The sequence below is a fragment of the Haliaeetus leucocephalus genome, unplaced genomic scaffold, assembly GCF_000737465.1.
Source record: "Haliaeetus leucocephalus isolate CR32 unplaced genomic scaffold, Haliaeetus_leucocephalus-4.0 Scaffold751, whole genome shotgun sequence".
NCBI classification, from domain to species: Eukaryota; Metazoa; Chordata; class Aves; order Accipitriformes; family Accipitridae; genus Haliaeetus; species Haliaeetus leucocephalus.
The window spans coordinates 7,875,902-7,900,560 of record NW_010973187.1 but is presented as its reverse complement, the minus strand read 5'-3'; the positions used below and the strand labels follow the sequence as shown (position 1 = coordinate 7,900,560).

At 38.7% G+C, this 24,659-nt stretch overlaps 1 protein-coding gene across 2 annotated transcripts in view; it reads left to right on the top strand.

Moving 5' to 3' along the window:
- MAGI2 (membrane associated guanylate kinase, WW and PDZ domain containing 2) overlaps positions 1-24,659 on the top strand; it is a 770,034-nt gene that overhangs the window by 524,299 nt on the left and 221,076 nt on the right. For both annotated transcript variants that reach the window (XM_010580933.1, XM_010580932.1), the window contains exon 6: positions 12,634-12,713. In XM_010580933.1, coding sequence (XP_010579235.1) covers positions 12,634-12,713 — 80 coding nt within the window. The remainder of the gene's footprint in view (positions 1-12,633; positions 12,714-24,659) is intronic.

The window sequence follows — 24,659 nt, the reverse complement described above, 5'->3', positions numbered from 1 at the left end:
GATCATAGAATCATAGAACGATTTGGATTGGAAGGGACCTTAAAGACCATTTAGTTTCAACCCCCCTGCCATGGGCAGGGACACCTTCCATTAGACCAGGTTGCTCAAAGCCCCATCCAACCTGGCCTTGAACACTTCCAGGGATGGGGCATCTGCAACCTCTCTGGGCAACCTGTGCCAGTGCCTCACCACCCTCACAGTGAAGAACTTCTTCCTTATATCTAATCTAAATCTACCCTCTTTCAGTTTAACTCCATTACCCCTTGTCCTATCACTACATGCCCTTGTAAAAAAGACCCTCTCCAGCTTTCTTGTAGGCCCCCTTTAGGTACTCGAAGGCTGCTACAAGGTCTCCTCAGAGGTTTCTCTTCTCCAGGCAGAACAACGTCAACTGTCTCAGCCTGTCCTCATAGAAGTGCTCCAGCCCTCTGATCATCTTCATTTCCCTCCTCTGGACCTGCTCCAGCAGGTCCATGTCCTTCTTATGTTGGGGGCCCCAGAGCTGAACACAGTTCTCCAGGTGGGGGTCTCACAAGAGCGGAACAGAGGGGGAGAATCACCTCCCTCGACTTGCTGGTCACACTTCTCTTGATGCAGCCCAGGATATGGTTGGCTTTCTGGGCTGCAAACGTGCATTGCCGGGTCATGTTGAGCTTCTCATCAATCAGCAGCCCCAAGTCCTTCTCTGCAGGGCTGCTCTTAATCCACTTATTGCCCAGGCTCTATTTGTGCTTGGGATTGCCCCAACCCATGTGCAGGACCTTGCACTTGGCCTTGTTGAACTTCCTGAGGTTCGCACAGGCCCACCTCTCAAGTCTGTCAAGCTGCGTCTGGTTGGCATCAATTCCCTCCAGCATGTCGACCGCACCACACAGCTTGGTGTTGTCAGCAAACTTGCTGAGGGTGCACTCAATCCCACTGTCCATGTCGCCAGCAAAGATGTTAAACAGCGCTGGTCCCAATACCAACCCCTGCAGAACGCCACTCATCACTGCTCTCCAGTTGGACATCAAGCCCTTGACCGCAACTCTTTCAGTGTGACCATCCAGCCAATTCCTTATCCACCAAGTGGTCCATCCATCAAACCAATGTCTCTACAATTTAGAGACAAGGATGCCATGCAGGACAGCATGAAATACTTTGCACAAGTCCAGGTAGATGACATCCATTGCTCTTCCCTTATCCACCAATGCTGTAACCCTGTTATAAAAGGCCACCAAATTTGTCAGGCACGATTTGCCATTAGTGAAGCCATGTTGGCTTAACTTCCTTATGTGCTCTTCTTTATGTGGACAGAGGTGGAGAAGGCTGAGCTTTTGCCAATTTAAGAAAAGAAAGATAGGTGGGCTAAAAACTAGCTAGTACAGAGTAAAGGGAGGCCATGCTGTATTCAGAAATAATAAAATAAATGAGTCGACAATAAGGACAATTAATTATGTGTAGAAACTTTTTCCTGTTTGTAAGCTATACATACCTGTTGCTAATTAGCCAACTCATTGAACAAATGGACATGAAAGTTCTTTCTTCTCTTAGTGCTGTCATTAATACACATTACCAGAATAAGAACACAGCAAATGAGTGAGTTCATATAACATCATGTTCCACAAAAAAAAGAGAAAGTAAAAAACAACATCTTCATCAGCAGAACACTGCTACAGAGGTAGCAGTAGCATTTATGTTTGCTTTAAGGAAACAATTGCCTCAAACAATTTGGAGTGTTAGCCATTATTCTGATTATTAGTAGGTAAAAATAACTTTTGGTGGTGTCAATTCTGCTTTAAGTCTCTTATTTCATGTAAAATTTTATGACTATCACATGAAGAGTAAATAAATTATAAGATTAAAGTTTGTGCACATGATTTTTCATGAACACTGGCATGACCAACTATAGCTTCTGGCATGCACAAGGCTGAAAAGAGCAGTAACTATTAAAACGTGTCTTTGCTGAAGAGGGCAAAAATGTGCTTAATCTAGGAAAAGAATAATTATAGTAACTTTGCCCAAGCAAGCAGAGAACCAGGATGACCTCAGGGCTAGCTGAAACCCTTGTTTCCTTCTTACCTCACTCCCAAATTTAATTTTTCTGCACATATTGAATGCTCTGACAGAAAGCATACTGAATTATGTGGCACTTTTATTTCTCTTGTTGTGACAAAAACCTGAGATATGTTTGGGGGTGGAGGATGGGACGATAGGTAGGTCACTAGAACACCAAACTGTGACAGTGGTAAACACTGCAGCAGGCAATTTAATAGAAAATAAATGTTTATTTTGTAACAAATACAGTGAATGCAAATAGCCCTGCCACTCTACAGAGCAGCCATTCCACTCCTCAAATTCCTTTGATGTTACAGCTTACTTCCTTTCCTGGAAATGCTCTGGTTTACACTGCAGTTCTGACAATGCTTATCATTCACTTCCACTAAATGAATGTTATGTAAAGCAGAGAAATCAATCAGAGGTGCAGACTGGATAGAACAACTGTTGTAAGGGCTCCTTGCCTTTGGGATTATATTCTTGAATAATGTAATTGCAAAAATAGTGCAGTTACACATCTGTAAAAATACCAGATTATTTACTAGAATCCTAGCTAAGGAACAACTCTTTGATCATTGGAGTTTTCACATTGCACAGTCTTCACAGGGTTAAGCAGGAATGTAATGCTGTGGGGATGCTGTTAAATTGCCTCTTTGTTTACAAGTCACTTTGGTTAATGGCATGAAGAGACTCCATTTGCTTTCGCAAAAAAACAGAAAGATAAAAAGACAACAAAAACCTATTTGTCTAACAACATCTCCCCGAACAGTAGTAAAGATTTTACTAGATTATTAAATAATAGATGAAAAACAAACATTTTTTTAAAGTGTACATCACAATGGGTTGAAAAAAGTCATACTAGGCAGCATCTTTTATTGCTTTATTTGAGGCGCATGTGAATTGTGCCTTTAAACCCTTAGGACTTCAAGCAGTAAGTGATCTCAAGTTCGACGTTGTCACAGGTATACCCAAAGGTCTTAGATTTCATGACAGCATTTTCATTCATTCACCTCAAACTAACCTCTAAAATTTTTATATGAGCTCATTTATCAAAACTGCCATCAGAAGTAACGTGGCAGATTTACAGTGAGAGAGGGACTGACTTCATAAGAAGAAAAATAACTGTCTGTAGACAGTATTATTTATTTGTTAATCATTAATGGCCCAGTTAGCATTTTGTAAAGCACACTGGAAGGAATTTCCTCTGCTTCAAGGACTAAAGAGAAAAAAAAATAATACTAGATTCAATGGATGATTCAGAAGATGGTTGTATTCTAGAGCGTGGCTTCTTCTGTTTATTCCTTTCTTTCCCTTTTTTGACATAGGTGCATGACCTTATGTTTACCTATATTAGCATTCACAGACAGAACAGGAAGAGCATCCCTTCCTACTGCATAATACTTACCACTGTTTTTCAGGAATAGCTACTTAAGTACATTTCTTGGGCTGTTTCCAGCCTCCCTTACATTTGAATCCCAATTTTCAAATACAGGCACACACCACACAAATGGGAGTCATCACCTACATTTGCTTTCATTGAGAACATATGCTAATGAGAACACGTAATAATTAAAATACTGTATATAAATTGGAATACCACCAAAAAAACCTCCAGTTCTGCTCCTTCTTTCCTACTTTAAATATGGCTGATGAGTGTGACCTATTTCAGCATGCTTAAATAAATTGTAGCCATCACTGATTTTTAGTGTTTCCCTCTCCCAGGGCTAAGGAAAGGCTGCAGTTCCCCATAGCCTTCAGACCTCACTTTGCCAACTACTCTCAAGCCACATACTAGAGACGCAAGCATCATGTTGTCCTCACGAAGTCAGCAGACTTTGGCTGTGCTGGTTCCCCAGCAATTGATGTTTGCTGTGTTAGTCCAGTGCAGTGTTGAGGGGAATACAAAAGGACCAAGATTCTTGGTGCATCTGCTATCATGTGCGGTCAGCCTTAAATGCAGCCCTCACCCAACTCTCCAACCCCATCACATACACCATTACATTATAGACTGTCCTGTAGAGTTGGTTACACATTATGATACTGATTTATAAAAGGCAGAATTGATTTTTCCTCCCCCTCCAGCCCTCTATCCAGCTATAAGCAGCAGAGCTCTCTGGAAGGGGCGTGGGGAGAGTAAGACATTAAACCAGGAAGAGCTGCAGTGCGTTAAGCTGAACTACAACTGAGCCTTGATGAATAGTCTCAAGGATATTACATAGCCCATGACAAAAACTATTTAATGCTATACTGTTCAAAAGCACATACGGTTTCCTTTGCTTATACTACGTTAATGATTGTTTCGTTAGTGGAGAAAAGTCTAGAATAGATTCAAACCTCTGTAATACATCTTTAAAGGATGATCTTCTTTGACTTGTGGTGGTGATTTTTAGGAGAATTTGGCCACATAAGGTTAAAAAACCACTTTCCAGTACATGTCAGACATTCGGTCTCTTCCTACTTCAACACCTGCTTCTCTGAGCAGCATAGTCAGCACTGCTTTTTGGACCTGTTGCAGTATCTTTTCCTAGTTGTTAAAGCTGCTTTTTTTTTTATGAGAGCACCATAAAAGACTACAAAACACCTATAAAATAGGCCTCTGCCAAGGACTCTTCTCTTCACAGTAAAAACCAGCCATTAAGTTTTTGAATACAGCTGGTGCTATTTCAGGTGTTACCTGAAAAGAAGTACAGCTACAAATTGGAAAAGTAAAATCCTGACCTAGTTTGTTTCTAAGAATATTGCTACTGACTTCAATGGGATCAGTATTTCTTCTTAGTAGTTTTTAAGGCAGGAAAGTCTTTTTGTTTATCCTAACATCTTGCTTGCCTGAAGAATCATGATATATTTAGCTGTTCCTGTTTGCTCCATCAGTTCACCATCCGAAGAAGGATATATTAGTTAAGCCCAGCTACACCATTACATTTCATAACTTTATCTTTTGTACTAGGAGATACTAAAAGTACTGAGGTGGAAGTACACCCTTCTACCTGCTCAAGATTACTTCCATATCCTGCAGTAATTACTCACTCTCTTATAAACTAGCTTGGCACTTTTTATGTTACATCATCACTGTATCAGTGCATAATATTGAAACTCACCATGTTTTGGTTGTACGGTTATTTCTGCCACTCTAATTAAGCACCAATTAAGACGAAGATTTTTTTTTTTCACATGCTGTTTTAATATTCACTTCTGATGGGATTATTCTTCTTTGGGAAACAAACCATCTTGTATAAGTATGACTTTATTGTGTGGACAATTCTGAATCATCAGGACTCTTGTGAATACGATCGTAGATGTCCGTAATTCTTTTTCCTTGTTTATGTGTTGTATTGAATTGGTCAGTTTTGGTCAGCATAACAATGATCAGATCTCTAATGCTCTTTGGACTTCAACATGACATATGGTGGGACAGGCAACAGAAAAGATGTCTCTTGGTTTCCTTCTCCTGAGACCACTTTCTTGCCTCATGACAAATTAATTAGTAATGGGGAGATGGCAGAACTGGAAAGAATTTGGGGAATGCTGAATTTTTTTATTCTCTTGTCTTTTGATGTTATAAAGACATTCTCAGTTTGTACTAGTGGTGTATTGTCCCTTGCTCTCACTTGTTGTTTTTATCTATGCTGACATCCAGGTCAAACTGCCAGCTCAACTCCTGTTGTCTTTTCTTACTTTCTTATTTCTTGTCTTTCACCAAAGGTCTCTGCTGCTCTGCTCTGCAGAATTTCCCTTCCAACACCTTTCCTCTGATGTTTGTAGTGGCATTATAATTTTTCTCTTTTGTATTTATTGAACTAGAAGATTCAGCTCACCAGGCTTGCCATATACCATTAGGTATCTAATATAAACCAGTTGCCAAGACTCTTTCTGTGGTCAGTGGAGGGAGATAATTGCCTCCAGAGGCTAATTCACCCTGTCCAACAATACAAGCAGAATTAATTTGCCTAAATGTAGGTGCTTCTACCAGTAAAGGTGCCCTCGGATACCCAAGGGTACATCTGCAGTAATATGTAATTTGTGTCAGGAGTATACTTCTGAAGCAAATCTTCTGGTTGTCTCCACACACTGTGATTTGGTTCATGTTTCAGAGTACATGAACTGGATTCCTTTCAGATGAAGCTAAAAAGAAGGTTGAACTCTAGGAGTGCGCTTAATCGTCTCCAAACCCTGAACCCCTGAACTCAGTCCATGAGACCAGATTTGAGTTAAAACTAGTCTGAATTCCTTCTGACCTAAACCATATCCATATCTAAATTAGCAATATCAGTAGACTGCAGAGTGAAACACTTGATGCTGATGACCCAGCATCCACAGCTACTAGGTCTTTTCAGGTGCCATGGGCTGCATGCCTCTGAATCGCTTGTAGTGCATTAATTGAGCTCTTGCTGTGTATCATCTGGTTTAAATTCAAGTGAAAGAAGCTTACAAGCTGGGAGAATGCTCAGTGTGTAAATGAAGATAACTGAGACATTCACTTGAAAAGTGACCTCCTGATCTGAGCCAAAGCACTACTGTAGAGGCATACTAATAGCCCAAGACATCTCCATGAATGTGGCAGATATGACACAGAACCTGTCAGAACCAGCACCCTTTTGGAGTGGCAGCCGCAGGCCATTTGGGAGATGCCATAGCACCTAGTATGTCACTAAGGGCATATGGTTAGGTCCCCAGTCCCACCGGAAGATAAGTAAGGTAAATTATTCTGTATAGGTGCCTCTCCCTTGAATAGAGAGGAATCCTACACAATTAGCTGTGTAATTTCTAGATGGCTGAAGTCACATGAGATGATGCCCATTCTTTGTCAGAAATTAACTGTCTGAGTCAAAGAGAGTGACTTAGACAGCAGAAAGTAGTGTAGGAGACTTTAGGCATTTATATATTCCCCAAAAAATCTTACATAAGATTCTGCTCCTGCGAATGCCTCGAGGCGCCACCACTGTATTTGGGCTGAGTACATAAGTGCTCATCTACTGCTCGAGGCCATCTGGGATTCACAGGATTGGCACTCCCAAACCTGTGTCTCTTAAGGACCACATACTCTGAGCACATCTAACAGACTGGCAGCATGAAATGGCAACACAAACTAGCAGTCATAGCTGCTGCCATTCAAACCATAGCTAGAGGACAACTCCCTTTTGTATCTGTCCCTACATGTGTGCAAGAAGTTTGGGTAGCACCCCACAAAGGATGAATTGCAAAATTGCCGTTTTAATGCTCTGTTTTCCTGTCACTGTCCCCCTACACACAAATTACTTGAAAATCATTATTGTGCTATCTGAAAAGCTCTGCAGTTCTGCAAATCTTAGGCATACAAAAAGGAGGGAGGAGTAAGCATTTTAGAAGTCAGGTTGCCTACGGTGCACTTTGTTTTTCTCTGTCTCATATAGTCCCTTTTGCTCAAGCTGTTATATTGAGGACCATCTTGAATGTAATGTATTCACAATAAAAACCCAAACAAACTCATATGTGCTGTCCTCAAATACACTGAAGCAGCACATCAGTAAATACCCATTTTGAAATGCCTTTCATAATAACGTGCAAATTACATACCTTGCAGGAGTCACAATTTAGAATAAGTTTGCAGTGTTTTCAAAAGATATTAAGGCTATTACTGTCAGTAACTATTCTCTAAATTCTCTTCAAAAGTGTTTCAAGAGATTGTCTGAGGGCTTTGTTAGTACAAGAAACTTTATCTGTCAAAGTACTTTAAAGTGACAGATTGCTAACACAAATCCATTATATTCAAATCTGAAGTAAAATAATATACTGTCCAACAAATAATTATAATAAGAAGATAATACATTGTTAAATAAGAAAAGCCACACTCTGAATGTTTTTGACTTCCAAAAGGTATGGAGGAATATCCAGTGAGATTCCCAGAGAAGCTCTGATCCTGGTACCTAGCTCGTGGTGATAACAGGGAACTGGGGCATAAACAATATCTATCTGCGAAGTCTTAAAAGCAGAGCTACAAAGGAAATCTGGAGAACAACAGGAGACTGAGTCAGGGTTTCTGGGAAGTAGTCTGAGCTTTCTTTCACTCTATTTAAACCAGCTGAAGAATATTTTTTCCACATATGTTTAAAATTGTCTATAACTGATACCGGAGGACTCTGATTATAATAAACTATTTCTGCTGGGTGCAAATACTTGGGAAAGAGGGAGGATTTAAGTTAGCTCAGCAATAATTATTTTATTGACTTTTGGCTACAATATTAAGCTCCAGTGCTTTACTGAGTGAGGGTGTGGGGTTTTTTAATTATTTTTCAAATTTGCAATACACTTCAGGCCTACAAGCAGTTTCTATTTTGTATAGCAGGTAACAAATTAGGATGAATTTTAAAATGTTATGCTATTCCCATGCTCCACCTGCTTGAAGCAAAACCAAAGGGATCCTTCATTGACTGCTTTCAAAGTTTCCAAAATTAGGAATTTGCTCTTGATTTTAAGATGGATTGTTAGATGCACATAGCTGATTTGCTAGCACTTATCTCTTAGCTCAATCCTGCTAGCTAGTAATCAAGATCATTGAAATTGTGTAAGGATGGACTTTCTAAACCTGCCCTTTAATGATGAGGTATGGTTATTGCTGAGTAATGAAGCAGTGGTGAGTGGAAAATGCTGGTGAAGCCACAGCTGTATTTCTCACAGGATGCTTTTGTTGCATCACTTCACTCTCATTCAGTCAGTGACAACTGCTCCAACTGCCTGTTTGTGCATTTATTCCACAACTGCCACTGCTATTCATCTGCAATTCATTCATAACTAATCTGTAAATCCCCAGCCCCTTTCCCTTCTGGTCTATCTATAAGACTTCCCAAATGGACACACATGATTAGACCTAGTGGTAAGGCGGGCACGTTATACACTGTACATTTTACAAGGTTTTTAGTGCTTAAAAAGCATTAACGTGCACAGCTCATGCAGTAGATATGTGTTAATGTTACTTTTGCCATTTTACTGTTCTTCCTGTCTTCTTTCCCATAGTTAAATCTTTCCCTTCTTTTAAATTACGTTAAAAACTGTTTAGGAGAGAAATAAGGTTTCCCTTTAGCTTTGACAGATTCTAGCCCATTGCAGAGCTGAAGAGGGAATAGGCAGAGCCGTGGGTCACAAAGGAGGGGGCATCTTTCCTGAGATGTCGCTGCAGCCTGCCCTGAGACATTTAGCAAGCCAGCACCACCGTGCTTTTGTTCTTCCTCTCATTCCCAATGTGTCCTAGCTGTTGGGGAAGAAGCCACCTCTCTTTTGTTTCTATGGTTGGCTAACCCCAATTCTAGCCCTTGCTGGAAGACAGGTTAACAGGAGGTTACTCTGAACAACACTGCATAGTGCTAGCACAGCACGAGTTACGGCAAGAGCAGCATCACTCCAAAATCCACAACTTGAAAGCTGACACAAGGGAGGCTGGAAGCGTACCCTGCCAGATAAACCTCCTGTGTAGAACAGAAGTAGACATGTATAAAAAAACACTACGCTGTATTCTAGGGCTACTTATTTCGCTCTTTTACGGAGAGCAGCACAACAGTAGTCATGTCTGTCCTCATTGTAGGAGTGTTTCTGTGTTGTGTACCTGGTTGCTAAGATGATCAAGGCAATCAGCACTATGTAGCACTGAAGAGGACATTGATGGTGCTGTAGAGGTGTTAGAAGACAGGTGGGGTTATTTCTGCCTTCTTTCAAATAGGGTCTGTCTTCAGAGCAGGAGAAGATTTTTTTACCCACTGGAGCACCTGCCTAGAAGTACTTAAAGTCCCATTGCAAGACATAGTATGTGTGTTTGGTATAGATACTAAAGAGGAGAGGCAGGGCAGGGGAGCAGGTGTAGTGATGGGTGAGGAGGAGAGGAATGATTTTCAAAAGGTACTTTGCTCCTTCAGTTACTTGTTATTGACAAAAGTTCTTGCGGATGAGTTTTGCTTTTACAAAGTAGCTGGATGGGTTTGAGAGACACAGCTAGGAGAGGAGATTGAGTGCTGTAAGAGTTGATCTAGATGAGATACCAGCTTCATCCTCTGAAATTTTGCTGTAGACTGAAGGATCACTCTTCTTTTGGAAAAGCTGTTGACTTTCTATTTGTTTATCGTTTTGTTTAGAATGGCCACAGTGCACAAAACTGGAAGACATCCGTTCTTCTGGGTTTACGAAAGCCACATTTATGCTGAAGGGAAGCATAACTGCTTGTTGTTGTTCTCAGTTTCAAAAGAATCCTTGGAGGCTGTAATTCAACTAATTCACTTTTTAAAACAGTAATACTGAATTGGACTTATTTTCAGCTTGGCACCTGTCTTTACAGATGCCCGAAAACTCATTTCTCAGGCGCATTCTAGAAATGTCATAGGGCTATTTTCAGAGCTGGTGAATTGGTCTGTTCTGATGTTGTGTGGTATTGCGAGGAAAACACCAACCAGCTAACTTGCAACAGAGTTGGCTTCTAGTACTGGCTCTGCCACTGGCTTGTCTGGTGGCTGTGGACAGTCACTTGATAACTCTGTGACTCCATGTTCCCACCTTTAAAACAGGGGTGATGATTTTTATTTCCTTTGTAAAATGCTTTGAGATCCACTTTATACCACAGCAAACATTACTAATGGTAGTCCTATATATTGCCCTTTTAAAGCCATAGGAAACTATGTGAATCCGACTTAGTCCCTGCAACCAGTGGGGGGTCCCTAAAATCATTCAGAATTAGTAGCTGGGAAAGAGTGGCTGTTCTACAGACATGCCCACACTCCAGAGATGCGACTGCAGCTTCCACAGGTATGTCCAAGCTCCCTCTGAGCTCTGGCACTGCTAACGGGGTACCCATGCTAGTGTGGAGCTCAGCGGCTGCTGCTGGCTGGCCCCAAGTAGCTCAGGAGATGCTGGGGTGAGGAGCCCGCGCTGAGCTCCCTGCTGCTGCAGTGACATTGTTGCCAGTACCTCCCCTAGTTAATTTAAAGCTAGCTCAAGTATGTCTGCACAAGCTGCAGTTAGGCTGTGACTGCGGTATAAAAATACACCCTACAGGAGACCACAGGCAGCCAGAGCTTCAGAGAAAGCATCTTAGTTACATTTGCAATCAAGCACGGGCTGCTGGCATCGTTGCAAATTTACCTTACCTTTGGCTTATTCTTCGTACTCTGCAAATACATCTCTGCTCTCAAAGTAAGGGAAGGTTTTGTTTATCCTCTTCACCTGCCGTGAATGGTGTTCTAGACTAGGGCATGCTTAAATTTGGAATTTAAATGCCTCAATTTTAATTTTAGTTGCTACTTTATCCATACATAACTCTCATCTACCTTTTTTCCCATCCAAAATGTGGAGGAAGCCTTAACGTGGTGACAATAATGCTGAGAAGTAGGTAGTATCACTCTGTTTTTAGAGAGAGAGAGAGAAATCGAGGCAGAGGAAAAGTTATCTGCCATGGACTAAACAGGGAGTCATGGTGGGAGAAGGAACTGGCTCCATGCATTTATTTTTGCCTAGAGGAACCAGTGGTGTTTGGAGCACATGGACTGCATCAGTTAATTAGTAACTCACCAACTACCAATGCATCCTAATCCATTTTTTGCCAGGTGCCCCGTTTTTGTACATCTTATACTAATGTTATGAGAAGTCTTAAGTACACTTTAAAATGACACAGCAAATTAATAATACACTAAATAATTCAGTACTATATGGAACAATCATCCTCCTAGGATGTATCAGATAAATAAAACATGGGTTAGAAGTGTCTCTGAATGATGGTATTGTAGGAAAGGCATCTCAAAAAATAAAGGAGTAATGATCACATCCTTTTCTGTTTTATAGTCTTCCTTTCTTAATATATTTAAAATATTTGGCTCCAAATTCAAATGCTTATGGGAAAGCTATACACTGAAAAGATTTGGTTTTAAGTCTCATTAGCTGTGCTAAGTATCAATTCATTTGGCAAAATATTCTCCCAGAAAACAGTTTGTGCCAGTTCAACACTATTTGATGGCTGATTCCTCAAAGATCTATTCTGAATATAGAAAGGAGCCACATGATTCATTCAGCTTGTGCATATCTATTTTATCTCGATAGAAGGATTATATATGGAGAGATAAAGGTTTGTTAAACAAAGTATCATTAATCACTCTGTCCGGAAATGTAGACTTTGTAGGAGCATGCTGTAATTTGCATCACTTTTGCTATGCCTTGCCAGTGCTGCTGGTGAGCAATAACAAACCTGTATTTATGAAAAGGACAGGTTTAAGATGAAAATAATTCTATCTGAAAACTGTGAGAATGGTACAGAATCCTGTCGCCTGCACTCGTTCAACGGGAGAACACTGTATTTGTAATAAATTCCTTTTGCTCTGGATGAGTTCTGCATTTTCAATGAGGTTAACTTGGCAACATTCTAGTTGATTTTAATAAAAATAGCTGCTTTGAGGACAGGGAGCTGAGGTTGCCAAATTTACAGCTGCCTTGCACAATTACTCTTACACCTCCTTCAGGGCTACTTAGAACCAGTAAGCAAATTAAGTGTATCGATTGCAATTTTGTTGGACTAACCCTTTTTTCTTAAGGAATAAACTTGATTCCTTTCAGTATGTGTCTGCTCAGAGTGATCTCTTTTCTTTTCAGCCATAACACAAAGACAACATCATGGCTGGATCCACGACTTGCGAAAAAGGCTAAACCTCCAGAAGAGTGCAAAGAAAATGGTAGGTTATTAAGTTTTCGTTGCTGCTCAGAGGGGATTTGTCTTTGTGTGTGTGTGTCTCTCTCTCAGTTCTTACAAAAATCAGGCATTTGGGGGAATGATGAAAGGTGTTTAATTGCTGCTTTGGTTAGAAGCCATAAGTGATACCAGTTCTCAGTGTGCCATGTGTTTCTGCTTTTTATTCCCCTTTCTGATGCTATCCAAAGCTGAGGATCACAAGTGTGTTTTCTGCCTGTTGTGTGTGTGACTCCGGGACTGACCCTCTCCCTCATCTCCTACAGAGAACTTTGGTCTGCAGAACAGAATCCCTTTTCAGATTCTGAGCTTTTAATCTACAGGCGATTCAATGCATAAGGGAAACTAGCAGCACCGTGGGAATATGAATATTGTTTGATTTGTATTTAAAGGTACAGTGCTATGCTATTTAGTAGCCAATTTAAACAAAACAGTGTCTGATAAAACAGGGTGTGGGAGGGAGACAAGAGATCAGTGTCTGTCAGAGTTCAAGGCTGGATTGGGGGGTATTGCATTGTTAAAGGTTTAAAATTTAAAAGCATAAATACTGTTGAGGATGCTTAAAAGAGCTGTAGCTCGTGTGCAGGAGGAATGACTATATTGACAGATTCAGAGATATGAAATAATACAGATCATATCAAACTATCTTATATGCATTCAGTATAATTTCTATTTTTTCTGCGGTAAAGTTTCAGTAATCAAAATCATTTAATAAAGCCAAAGTAAAAATGTATTGTAATAGATCTGTTTCTGAGGAGGTTTTTTTTCATTGTTTTATAGTTCAGTGTCAGTTCAATTAGCCAGTTAAGAAGTAACGATTTCTAAAGACTGCTACTTATTTTATTATTGTGAGGTACAAAAGATGAAATGCATGCATGCTATGTGCATTAATTCAAAGCATTTTAAAATATTTTAAATGTATTACTAGATTTTCATGTGCTGCATCTGATTTATTTTCAATTTTCCAAAATACATTCATTTGTTTAATGTAAATAGTATTAACTGAAAGAAAACTCAGTGCTGGTTTGGGCTGATAAAGAAGTCACTGAGGAGTAGCTGGCTGTGTGAAATGCAGGGTCAGTGGTTTGGTAAAGAATGTTCCTGGATTTTTTTTGCCAATGGCTTCATTTTGAAAGATTGCTATATTCCAAAAATCCCTTCCTTATTTCAGCAGTAATTCTGACGTTCTCTTCTGACATCAGAAATTACATGTCTGAATGATTTTGTGATGCTTATTCTAGCACTGACAACACTAGCTCCCAGAGTAAATTCTACAGTGAATACAACAGAAGTGTGTTACTGAAACAAAAAAAGGGCACAAGAGTTTTGCATTCTAAATCTCTCACATTACTTATATGAAGCTATATATCTTTGCCTGCTCCTCAAGGAATACTAGTGAAAAAAAGCAGAAGAAAAATTCACCAAATTTACCAATAACTATGTAGTAACATATCACAGAGTTACTTGGAGTAAATGTGTGTTGCTTTTTTTTCCCCCCTTTTTTTCTTTTTCTGTTAGCTGTTGTATACTGAGATCACAACAAGCACTGAAATATTAAAAAATATACCAAAGTATCTGAAACATTTTAAAATGAAGATCAGTGCATTAAAGAAACAGCATTATTTTGTAGTTATTTGACTACTGGATTATTGAATTAATATAGTATGCTGGGTCATGTTGTTCTTTTAAGGGTTGCTCAGCTCATTAATGCAAAGTACTTGAAGTGAAGCATAAAAGACTTTAGGGAGAGATTTTCTATTCTTACAGAGATTGTTCTTGCAACATCCTCTCTTTTCCTAAGGTTCTTTTGTTGTTCAAAAATGTGGTTTTGTTTTTTTTAATCCAATACCTGCAGAAGAAAAGGTTTTTAAAAATCACTGATATACCTTAGAATGGCTGCACCTTGCCATTGAGGTCCAACACCAGGGACATTGTTATAGCACACAGGAATTTGGAATTTTTGTTTAGATTTAATGTCAGATCAAGGATTAATTTCACACGCGTTTCGGCTGTGGCTTGGTAGATTTTTTTTGTGCCAAACATCTTTTCTGTTACACTTTATGATTTATTCTGGCACATTTTACTCAGAGATACAAAATTTTAGAAAGACATCAGTGTTTAGATAGAAAATTATACTTACCTTGCTTCTTTATTGCTATCTGCATAACTTGTGGTTTTCATTTTGTCACATCTAAAACTTGTATAGATTCTCTGAGATATGTTATGATGTCCTTACCACCTATCAGATTCTGCTATCAGGTTTTCATTCTGAACAACCCAACTTTTGTGTTCTCCTTTCAGTGTAAATCCTGCCAAATCCTCCTTCTTCATTCTGCCACCAACATGCAGTTTTCACACCAGACAACGTCCAAGCAGTGTACAGTATTTGAGTCCTGATGTTCTGGGCTAGTGATACTGAGGGCCCCCTCCGCCCCAGGCATTTCCTCTCTTCCACTTTCAGCTCTTCCATACTCCTTTGCCAAATACGATTTCTTCATTTTCTCTGGCTTCTGTATCTGCAAATCCCAGTGCTTGCTCATTTCTCTTTGCAAAATCTGAACCAACCTTCCAGCACATCCCTCCTCTTGGAAAAAATTTCATATGCCTTTGCCAAGAGATTGACAAGCTCTACCAAGTCAAGCTTTCTTTGCCTCTGTGCTGTGGACTCCTATTTTCCTTTAATGACACCCACTGCTCTAAACCCCTTTGTAGGTCAGGAGGTTTTAAGGGCTGATCTTTACTTCTGTCTCTGTCATGGAACTTCTGTGTGAGTTTCAGCAAATTACTTCAACTTTCGCTCTGTCAGATCTGCTTAGATGGCAGGTCTTTGAAGCAAGAATTGCCTCTTACTTTCTGTTTGTATGGTGCCTGAGTTTCATGATAGCTGTAAGCAGAAATAGCTGGCATTTCTTCTAGAATTTTTTACACATTTCTGATTTCGTCCAGAAAATCTTGACTTTATGAAAAATATTGTGTTTCTGTCCTAAAAATATGAACTAAATATTTGGTTTTTCTGAATTAGAATACTTCTTTTAAAAGATGCCTTTTTTTTTTTCCCCACATCAAAATTGGTTAACCAATTTTTAACTATAGAGTACTACAGAAGTTATAGTTCTGCCCCCTTTGTTTCTGTGAGCTACATTCCCTGGTTGCTACATTTTCTGTAGGGTCATATTACATAGCAGACTCACAGGATTTGCATGATTACAGGTATATTATGTGAGTGGTCTAATAACAGAGTCTGTTCTTTGTGAGAGAATATGGAAAAGAATGACAAGTCCCATAAGGCAGTATAAAATGTAGTTTAATATTGAAAGGCAGTTCAGCCTTAATGACATGAAATATCTCAGGTTTTAGAAAGTTCATTTTTGGTTAAGAAATGTAGTAATTAAATTTTTCAAATTCTTTAATTCATTTTAGGGAACTTTCAATTCTGGAGAAAAGTGAACGTTTACTTCTTTATCCAATTTGGGGATTAAACAGCTGTTGAAATTTCCTGGGATCAGATATGTCAAATTTCACTTATTTCATTACTACAAATTTCACTTATTTCATTACTAATCCATTCAGCCAGTAGTCTCCATCACTCTTAACCCTCCAATTCTTTTTAGGTCAACCTCCTTTCTCCTATCTCTTAGTTTTGAAATACAAGTAGGCTTAAGACTATAAATAAAGCTTTGATTTCACCTAGCATTCATCTGTCATCTGTCTTTCCATCTCCTCTACACCCACCAACTTGACTGCAAAATATAGATATTTAAGGTGAGCCGAGTTGCCTTTAAACTTCATTGACTGTGAATGTCAGCTGTATTTTGGCAATTAGAGGGCACAGTTATCTGGTTCACATGTAAACACCTGTATGTAGACAGACTACTACATTTAGGTGTCTTCATCTTGAATGGAACCCCACCCTCCTGTCACGTTTTGTCAGGTTATCCTTTTCCCCATTCCTGCAGTCACAGGCAATACCTTTTGGTAAGCTCAGAGCCATGCACATTTTCAGCACTCTTCTTCATGCCAGTGACACACACATCTACCCTTGTCCTCTTCATCTTTCTCTCCCAGTTGAGCCCCTTGTTTCATGCTACATAAGACATCTCCCATTGGACATCTCCCATACTGAGTCCTCCAAGCAAATGCCCTTTGCTAATAGCAGTGGAAGGTACGTATTTCCTTGCCCTGCCACTTCATGGCATACAGGACCTCTCCCTTTTCCTTTTCACCCAGACAGCAGAGTTCCTTCTCAGGGCTTTGCATGACACATGCAGTGTGTCGTAGCACATGCAGTCACAAATTCAGGAATTCATCTCCCTTTCCTTCTTTGAGAACACTGTCATCATCTTGATCAATCATCTCTAAACATTCCAGAATTTCTCAAAAAAAAAAGGAAAGCTGTAGATTTATTGCTAGAACCAAGTTTTTAAACATATATTTTTATATTTAATATGATTCTTGCCAGGAAAAAAACCCCACAAACCAACAGAAGACAAATGTTAAATTCAGAATCATAAAGGCAATCACTGATTAGGCTATGTGTATAAATATCCTAGCAAACCAATAATCTTTGAGTAAATAGGCCCACTTTTTCTTACTTTTTTCTGAAACATTTAGTGCATTTTTAGCTGGACACGTCTCGTGAGACACAGGACCACCTTTATTCACTGCGTTTTCAGTTTGGAAAACTCTTTAAATGGTGCTAAGATTTAAGAAAAAACGTTTTCAGACAATTTTGTGTAATGTTTTATGGGTGCTTTAATGCTGAAAAATCCTTCTTTCTCAAAACCTTGCCATTTAACATACAGTCCCTCTTCATGTTCCTGTTCTAAGCTACTGCCTCACCATTTTTACATGCCCCTATACTAACCCTAGAAATGACTGAAGCCCAGCAATTAGCCTGCAGTCTTGACTGTTTTGCTTGTTTCCAGCAGATGTTCCTCCTCCCTAAACCATCTAAGTGATAGAAATTAGACTCAGACTTCCAGTGACAGAGGAAAGTTTATGTGGGCACCTCTACTGTTATATTTCCACAAATGTAAACAGGAATCCAAACCAAGTATTTTCTCAAATTTCACTAGCTTTTGTTAAAATTAATAACTTTCCATAATATCTTTAGTTTGTTTGAGTGTTGGCATGAAAGAAATAAAATCTAGGACTGTCTTTCTCATCTTGCTTACATTTAATACACTTTGAATTTCTTGTTAAGAGTTCAAACCATGTAATGAACCATTGCATATATCCATTTTAACTTCAGCTGCCAGCAAATAAATCCTATACAAAGAGATCCTGTAGATTTAGAAGGTGGTATTATTATTATTATTATTATTATTATTATTATTATTATTACTACTACTACTACTACTACTACTACTACTACTACTACTACTACTGTTATTAGGCATAAAACCCAACCTACTCCACTGCTTTAAAAAACAAGATTTTAAATTTGTTGTTCTTTTTTGTATTTTCTATCTGATAATTTTCTTCTTCGAGAAGATTATTTGTATGGAATAAAAATAAATAATGAAAAGAAAGAATAAATAATTGGCATTATCATTAATCTCCATAATTCCTGTTTCATGATGAGCATCTTAAAAATCTGTTTGTGTTTGAAACTGTTCTGTTTTATTTATAAATTATTTTTCTTCTTACTTGTAAAGATTTTGCAACTGAACGTATAAAATGAGTAAAAAATGGTGTCAAAACTGGAGCACTTGGTTTCTTGTTTTAATTCGTACTGAATACCTATTGATATTTTTTTTCATCTAAAAAATAAATGTGACTCAGACTGCTTTATGACACAGGCAGTTTTTTCAGTACTTTTAGCCACATTTTTTTTTTATTTACACAGAATTTTTGAGCATTTCTGTCATGATCAAACCATAGAACATGTCTGTGTACACCTCCTTCCTTTTAGTAAGTGCAAGCTGCTCTATAGTTAAGCATCTTAATAACTCTATCCAACATTGCAACTTGAAGTAAATCACAAACATAATAAGAAATAATTTGTCATTGTTTACCTGATTCTTCACTATGCTGTAGTAAGACATATCAACCCTTCATATTTTTGTTTCATAGATGCATTTGAGCATAGGCATGCTGGTTTTATGGGTAAAGCATTATTTCTTGATTCCCTTACACGCATTTTTGCTGGAAACCAAGTAGTAAACTTTTACCTTATATGGATACCATTTATGTGTGGCAATGCCCACTAGTGGCGACTTGTAGCAAGCAGATACTTACCTACAGGTAGCTTTTCATTTATTGAGGTAGCAGTAGCCTTGAGTTTGAAACCAAATCTTTCAGCAGTCTAGGGTACAAAGGGGTGTGGGACTTTTCGGCTGATCGGGATGGATCCATATCAGAGATTACATGTGAAACTTGGACGGAGCAGTGCTGTACATGGGTAGAGGAGGACATGGGATGAGGAGGAAGTGCCCTACACTGTTGAGTGGAAAAAGTGTTAGCAGGACATCTTGCAAATCCAGATCAAGCCCCTTTTTCTGTTGAATGAATGGATCCCAATATGAACTGGGAGAGAAGGCTAGCTTTTGGGTTTTGTCTAGTGCTGTGTGACCCCGAGCACTGTGTCTCTCAACATGGTATTCTCCTCATTGCTTCCTACAAATTTTTCTCTTGGTGGTTTCTAAAAGGCTTTTTTTTTTTTCTTTTCTTTTTTAAGTTGTCTGTGCAAACCACATTGGCTTGTGCAGGCAAGACAAGTACCTGCTGGACTCACCGTATAACATTATCTGATGCAGGGGCAATGTATTTATCTTTGAGATTTCTGTGTCTCAGCTAAATTTAGTTGAAAACTAACAAAAGATTCAGACTTTCACAGAGGGAAATGGTGAACAGACAGTATGAACCCATAAAGTTCATTTCCCCAGGAAACCAAAGTGGAAAGAGATATCCTCTTCAGAAAAGTGTTTTTTTTCTTGATCAAAACAAGAACTCCTAAAATTATACAAGTCATGATTGATATCCGATGCTAAGTGCTAGTTACATTGTGTGTTAAATGGTACCATTTGTTTCACTGTAGTAAAAGGTCTACCAGTATTGCTATTTTAAACCTTGTTTCCAGGGAATTATATTTGCTGTTGGAAATATGTTGAGGAGAGTCTCTTTTTTAGACTTTGTACCAGCATAGTTTAATTCTTTTATTCGCATGCCAGATTAAATAGGTCTTCATATAAAATAATGCTTTTATATAGAATGAGACATAACTATATATAAAGAGACCTTTGCTTATTTTATTAGCAGTTCATATGTGTGGAGAATTTTAGCTTAATGTTAATTTATAAGATATGACTAAGCCACAAATAAATAAAGTCCACAGAAGTGGCCACCTGTCCATCTCACATGAAATTTCAGAAATATTTAAAGTGGGTTTAACTCTTCTTCACTGAAGCCATTTGGAGGCTGGAGTCTAAATGCTAGTTAATATCTTCCATGAAAAATACAGAACTGTTATGTCTCAATATGGACATGTTAAGTGATTTCAAATGGGAGAGGAAGCATAGTGCACAATCATGATGGATAGCGGATGGCCAAGGAGGTGCTCTCTCTGCGAAGGGAAAAGCAAAGAATTCCCCATCATAGATGCTGTGGGCACCTACCAAGTACTTGCTGCAGCATCTGATATGTGGTGACCCGGTGCCTGAAAGGGAATCCAGATCCCTGTGTTGGGAATTTATTTGTGGGTAGGGAATCAAGTACAAAATGACAAGCCAGAAAGGCTGCACAGTGAAGAGGGAGATAGATTGTTGAAGACAGAAAAGAGGAAAGGTTAATCACAAGCTTGCATCTCTAAGCTTGGTCTTCTCCAGAGCTTAGCAAAATATTCAAGGCTCTGAAGTATCACATCCATCTAAGATCCAGAGGCTGGCCTCCTCTGCATCCTCTCTTGAGGATGAGGCTTATACATGTTTCTCAAAAAGTGCGTGGGGACCTATTTCTTTTATCTTAAAACACATCAGCTTTCTCTATTACAGCCTGGAATGGATACTATCCTGCAAGTGAGAAAAACATGTTCAGTAAGCTCCTCTGCCAGGTGGGGTGCAGAATATAATGTCAGATTAATCAATCCAGAGAGAAAATACGCGAGCAACGTAGAGCATGACATTGTCCCTAGACATTTTAAACCATCTCCTCTGGGATGGTTTGAGTTGCTGTGTCAAGGACTGTTGTTTTTTCTCCCAAGGGCAAGTAAGCAATGCTTACAGAGTTCAGCTGAGAGTGTCAGGCACACATGAGTAATTTTGCCGCAAACTTTTGATACTGCTCTGCAAACGCTTTTCAATTCAGACATCAAAACCCTTCCTGTTCCAGGCCTGACTCACTTCAGAGTAGGCACTGCCCATCACACACTCCTGCCTGGTGGCTTTGTGATATGAACAAATGACTAGGAATTAGGAAATGGATTGACAGACTACCAAATTCATTTCCAGTTTTGACTTAAATCCAGGTGTTTCCAGATGATAAGACTACTGCACCTTTAAACCACAGGGTTTTTACTTCAAACTCTCTTTTGCAGGTTATTAACCCCACTTTTAAGTAGTATTTAATGCCATCAGTTTTGTAATGGAGCTGGCATTACTTGCAATAATATTGATCACAATGATTTTTTTCTGTCATTTAAGTATATATTGAACATGCTTTTTTCAGCTTGCATTTTCAATTTTGGGTTAATGAAACAATAACACAAAATCTCTTAAACTGTCATGACCTTTGGAAGGGCATTTTGTGCTGGCAACACCAGCTGGGCATTAACTGACCAATAAAACCTTCAATGCCAAAGTCACAATAATGATAATAAAAATAAGAAAGGGGGCACCTCATTAGTGTTTCTTCCTGGGAGTTCAGAAGACACTTCTCTGCACAATCTGGTTGCAGTGACACAGTTTATAGGAGAAGAATTACTTCTCCACCCTTGGATAAGGCTTAGGACAGAATAGTTGTCCCCATGTACATACCTTGGCTGTCTTTGCCTTGGGGCCAGCCCTGGGCAATCTGCTGGTATCTCCCTGAGGGAACTCTTGGGTGCAGGGAGCATTTGCTTGGAGTACACTTATCAGTGTGACGGATAAGTCCTTTAAGCTGTAATGGACTATTAAGTATTACTTTGCTTTCAGAACCATTACAGTTTCTCACAGTCTCAGACATACAAATCCCTGTAGAGTACTAACCTTAATCTTAAATAGAGTTGGTAATTGCAAGGACAAGAATGAATAACAGTATAGAAAAAATGTCTATTTTCCTTCATTGTTCAGCTAGCACTTGGCTGTCTTGCACTCACTGCTCACCCAGATCGTGTGTTTAAATGGCGAGATGCCCAGGACTCAGAGGCATCCTGTGGCTGCACACACGCTGCAAGGATCCCTGCCTATACAGGTATTGTCAGCCCAATAGTAATTCTTCCAGCAGCCTGAGGATTTTAAAGGTTGATAAATGTAGGCTGAGGAAGCTACTGACTTGTCCCATGGTCCTTGATGAGGAAAATCACAGGCTTACATTCTAATTAGTTCATGATGTTACGAAAACAAATCACTTCCAGTTTCAGTGTTTTATGAAAGGGGGTCATGTAAACACACCTTTCATGTGGCTGTGAAACTTACTTGCTTGTAAAATGCTCTGAGATTCTCAGCTGAAAAAGTTCATAGAGATGTGAAGTATTATTTTTTATGTACAGCCCTTTACAGTTTAAGTCTTTATTATAACATGTATAATAAATGCCCACTGTAAGGAATGCAGCATGTTCATCAGTGATGTAAGATATAATGAATAACACATTTTAAAATGGCAATAAATGTTGACTGTTATTTTGTAAAACTTTTTCAAATTTTAATTTAATTTCAGAATTAACTAAACAGATTCACCAGTGATGGACCCCAAAACAGAGCCAGCAAACTGGAGCTAACATGATAGTACAGTTTAAACTATGCTGCAACCGAAAGATCGTCCAAGGCTACATGACCACCACAAAACGGCTATGGTAGCTTGAGTTTCTGCTGGCGCTGCTGGAGATCCTCAAGTCCAGTTTCTGATAGCAACCCGTTTTCATTTTGCTGCCAAGTTAACTGGCTAAGCTTAAGTAGTTTTCAGCTGGAATGCATAATGAAATTTAGAAAAGAAGGGAGAGAGATTTTTTTAAACTCATCAGGAGAATCAGGGCCAGAGTTTTAACAATTCACATCTTTAATGAGCTATAAATTGGATTCCACTCACCATTGAAGCAAGTAGCAAAATTCTCACTGACTGCACAAGGTTGATTTTTGCCACTAAAATGAGAGCCTTGTGTGGTATGAGAATAGAGGTGGCCTGCAATATTCCTACAAGGACCATTGAAAAGAATACTCCAATGTGGGAAATTCTGAAATAAAATCTTTTCACATAGAAAAGAATTCACAACACCATGTTTAGCAAAGATCATACTCAAGGCCTTGATGCCAATAAAGAACAAAAGGTTGAAATTCCTTCTGAAATATTGTTTAATCATAATAAGTATGATTAAAGTAGAAATGATAAGTAGATGATAAGTAGAAATCAGAGTACATGATTTTTAATCCTATTCTCTCTATAGCCTTAATCCTTCAATCCTTGACTTCTAAATGCCAATGAAGCATGATAGATTTAACAAAGAGAAGCTTGTGGGATTATATTCATTACAATATGTCCAGCTACCTTCATTTTTATTATTTCTCCTCCCTCTGGCTTTTTTACAAAAGCTCTTGTTTTTAACAGAGATCATTAATGAAAAAGGAATGGCAATCTTCTCCTTTTTAAAAATTAATCTTCATAATCACCTCATTTTAAATTTCATCCAGAAGGTCAGCAATTTCATCAAATTTAAGTTAAAAACAAATTGGTGTTCTTTGATGGGAAGTTTGCCTTGTTGTACAGACCTGTTGGGTATTTCCTGGCAATCATTACAAAGCACATTGCTACCAGATAAGAAATGTAATGACTTGCTAAAATCTCTAGTAACACTCATTATTTTTCAGATACTTTTAAAGGCAGATTATTTGTCATGTTTTTCAACATTCTTTGATTGTTCTTTGCTTATAATGCAATACACTTACAGACAAGTGAAGATGAATCCAAACTTTTCAGTACCTTCAGCAGCTGGGCTTCACAAATACAGTTACCTCAGGCTTTCTTCTTAGTATTTACTGAATTTCTTATACTTACAACTACCTGGGTTCCATTTTCTTTTTATTTTTGTAATATACTTTAAAAAGGTCTCAGTAATTTTCCTGGGCTTTGATTCTAACCTAAACTCCTCAAAGTGAGGGTTGGAGTCCCTGTTAAATAGAGCTGGAAAATCCTGTCTGAGCCCAGAGTCCTCTATATAAGATTTGACAGATAATGCAGCACTTTAAAAAGCCACTGTCTTTCATGACTAATACCCTGGTGGACGCAGTGGCAGATAAGCGCAGTTTGTGGGAGAGAAAGAAAAAAATTGCAGTAACATTTCCAGCTTTTTGAGAAGTGTATCTGCCCAAGTGGGAGGAACGCATAGGAATTTCGTATGTGGATGGTGGCCATCACAGAACAGTTGGGAAGGGAAGAACTGCATTTTCAGAATTCATAGTAGAAGGCTTTGGAATAGAATAAGTGGCTATAAAAGGTGGGAAGTATAAAAAGGAGAGACGTGGAGAACATGTTCCAGGCTATATAAAAAGAGGTTTGGATTTGTGATGCCTTAAAACATTAGAATTATTTCAGCATAGAAAGATAAAGAGGGAAAAATCTCTCTGGATATTAGAAAACCCTGCGCCTAGTAAAGATAGGAAGAAAGGACCAGTGAGGCAAACGGGCAGGATTCTGGAATCCAGATGGGAAATGTTAGGATTTGTTTCTTTTAAACATCAAATCTTTATATGTAATTAAATTCTACAGAATATAGTCTAATGTTTCATCAAAATAATCATTT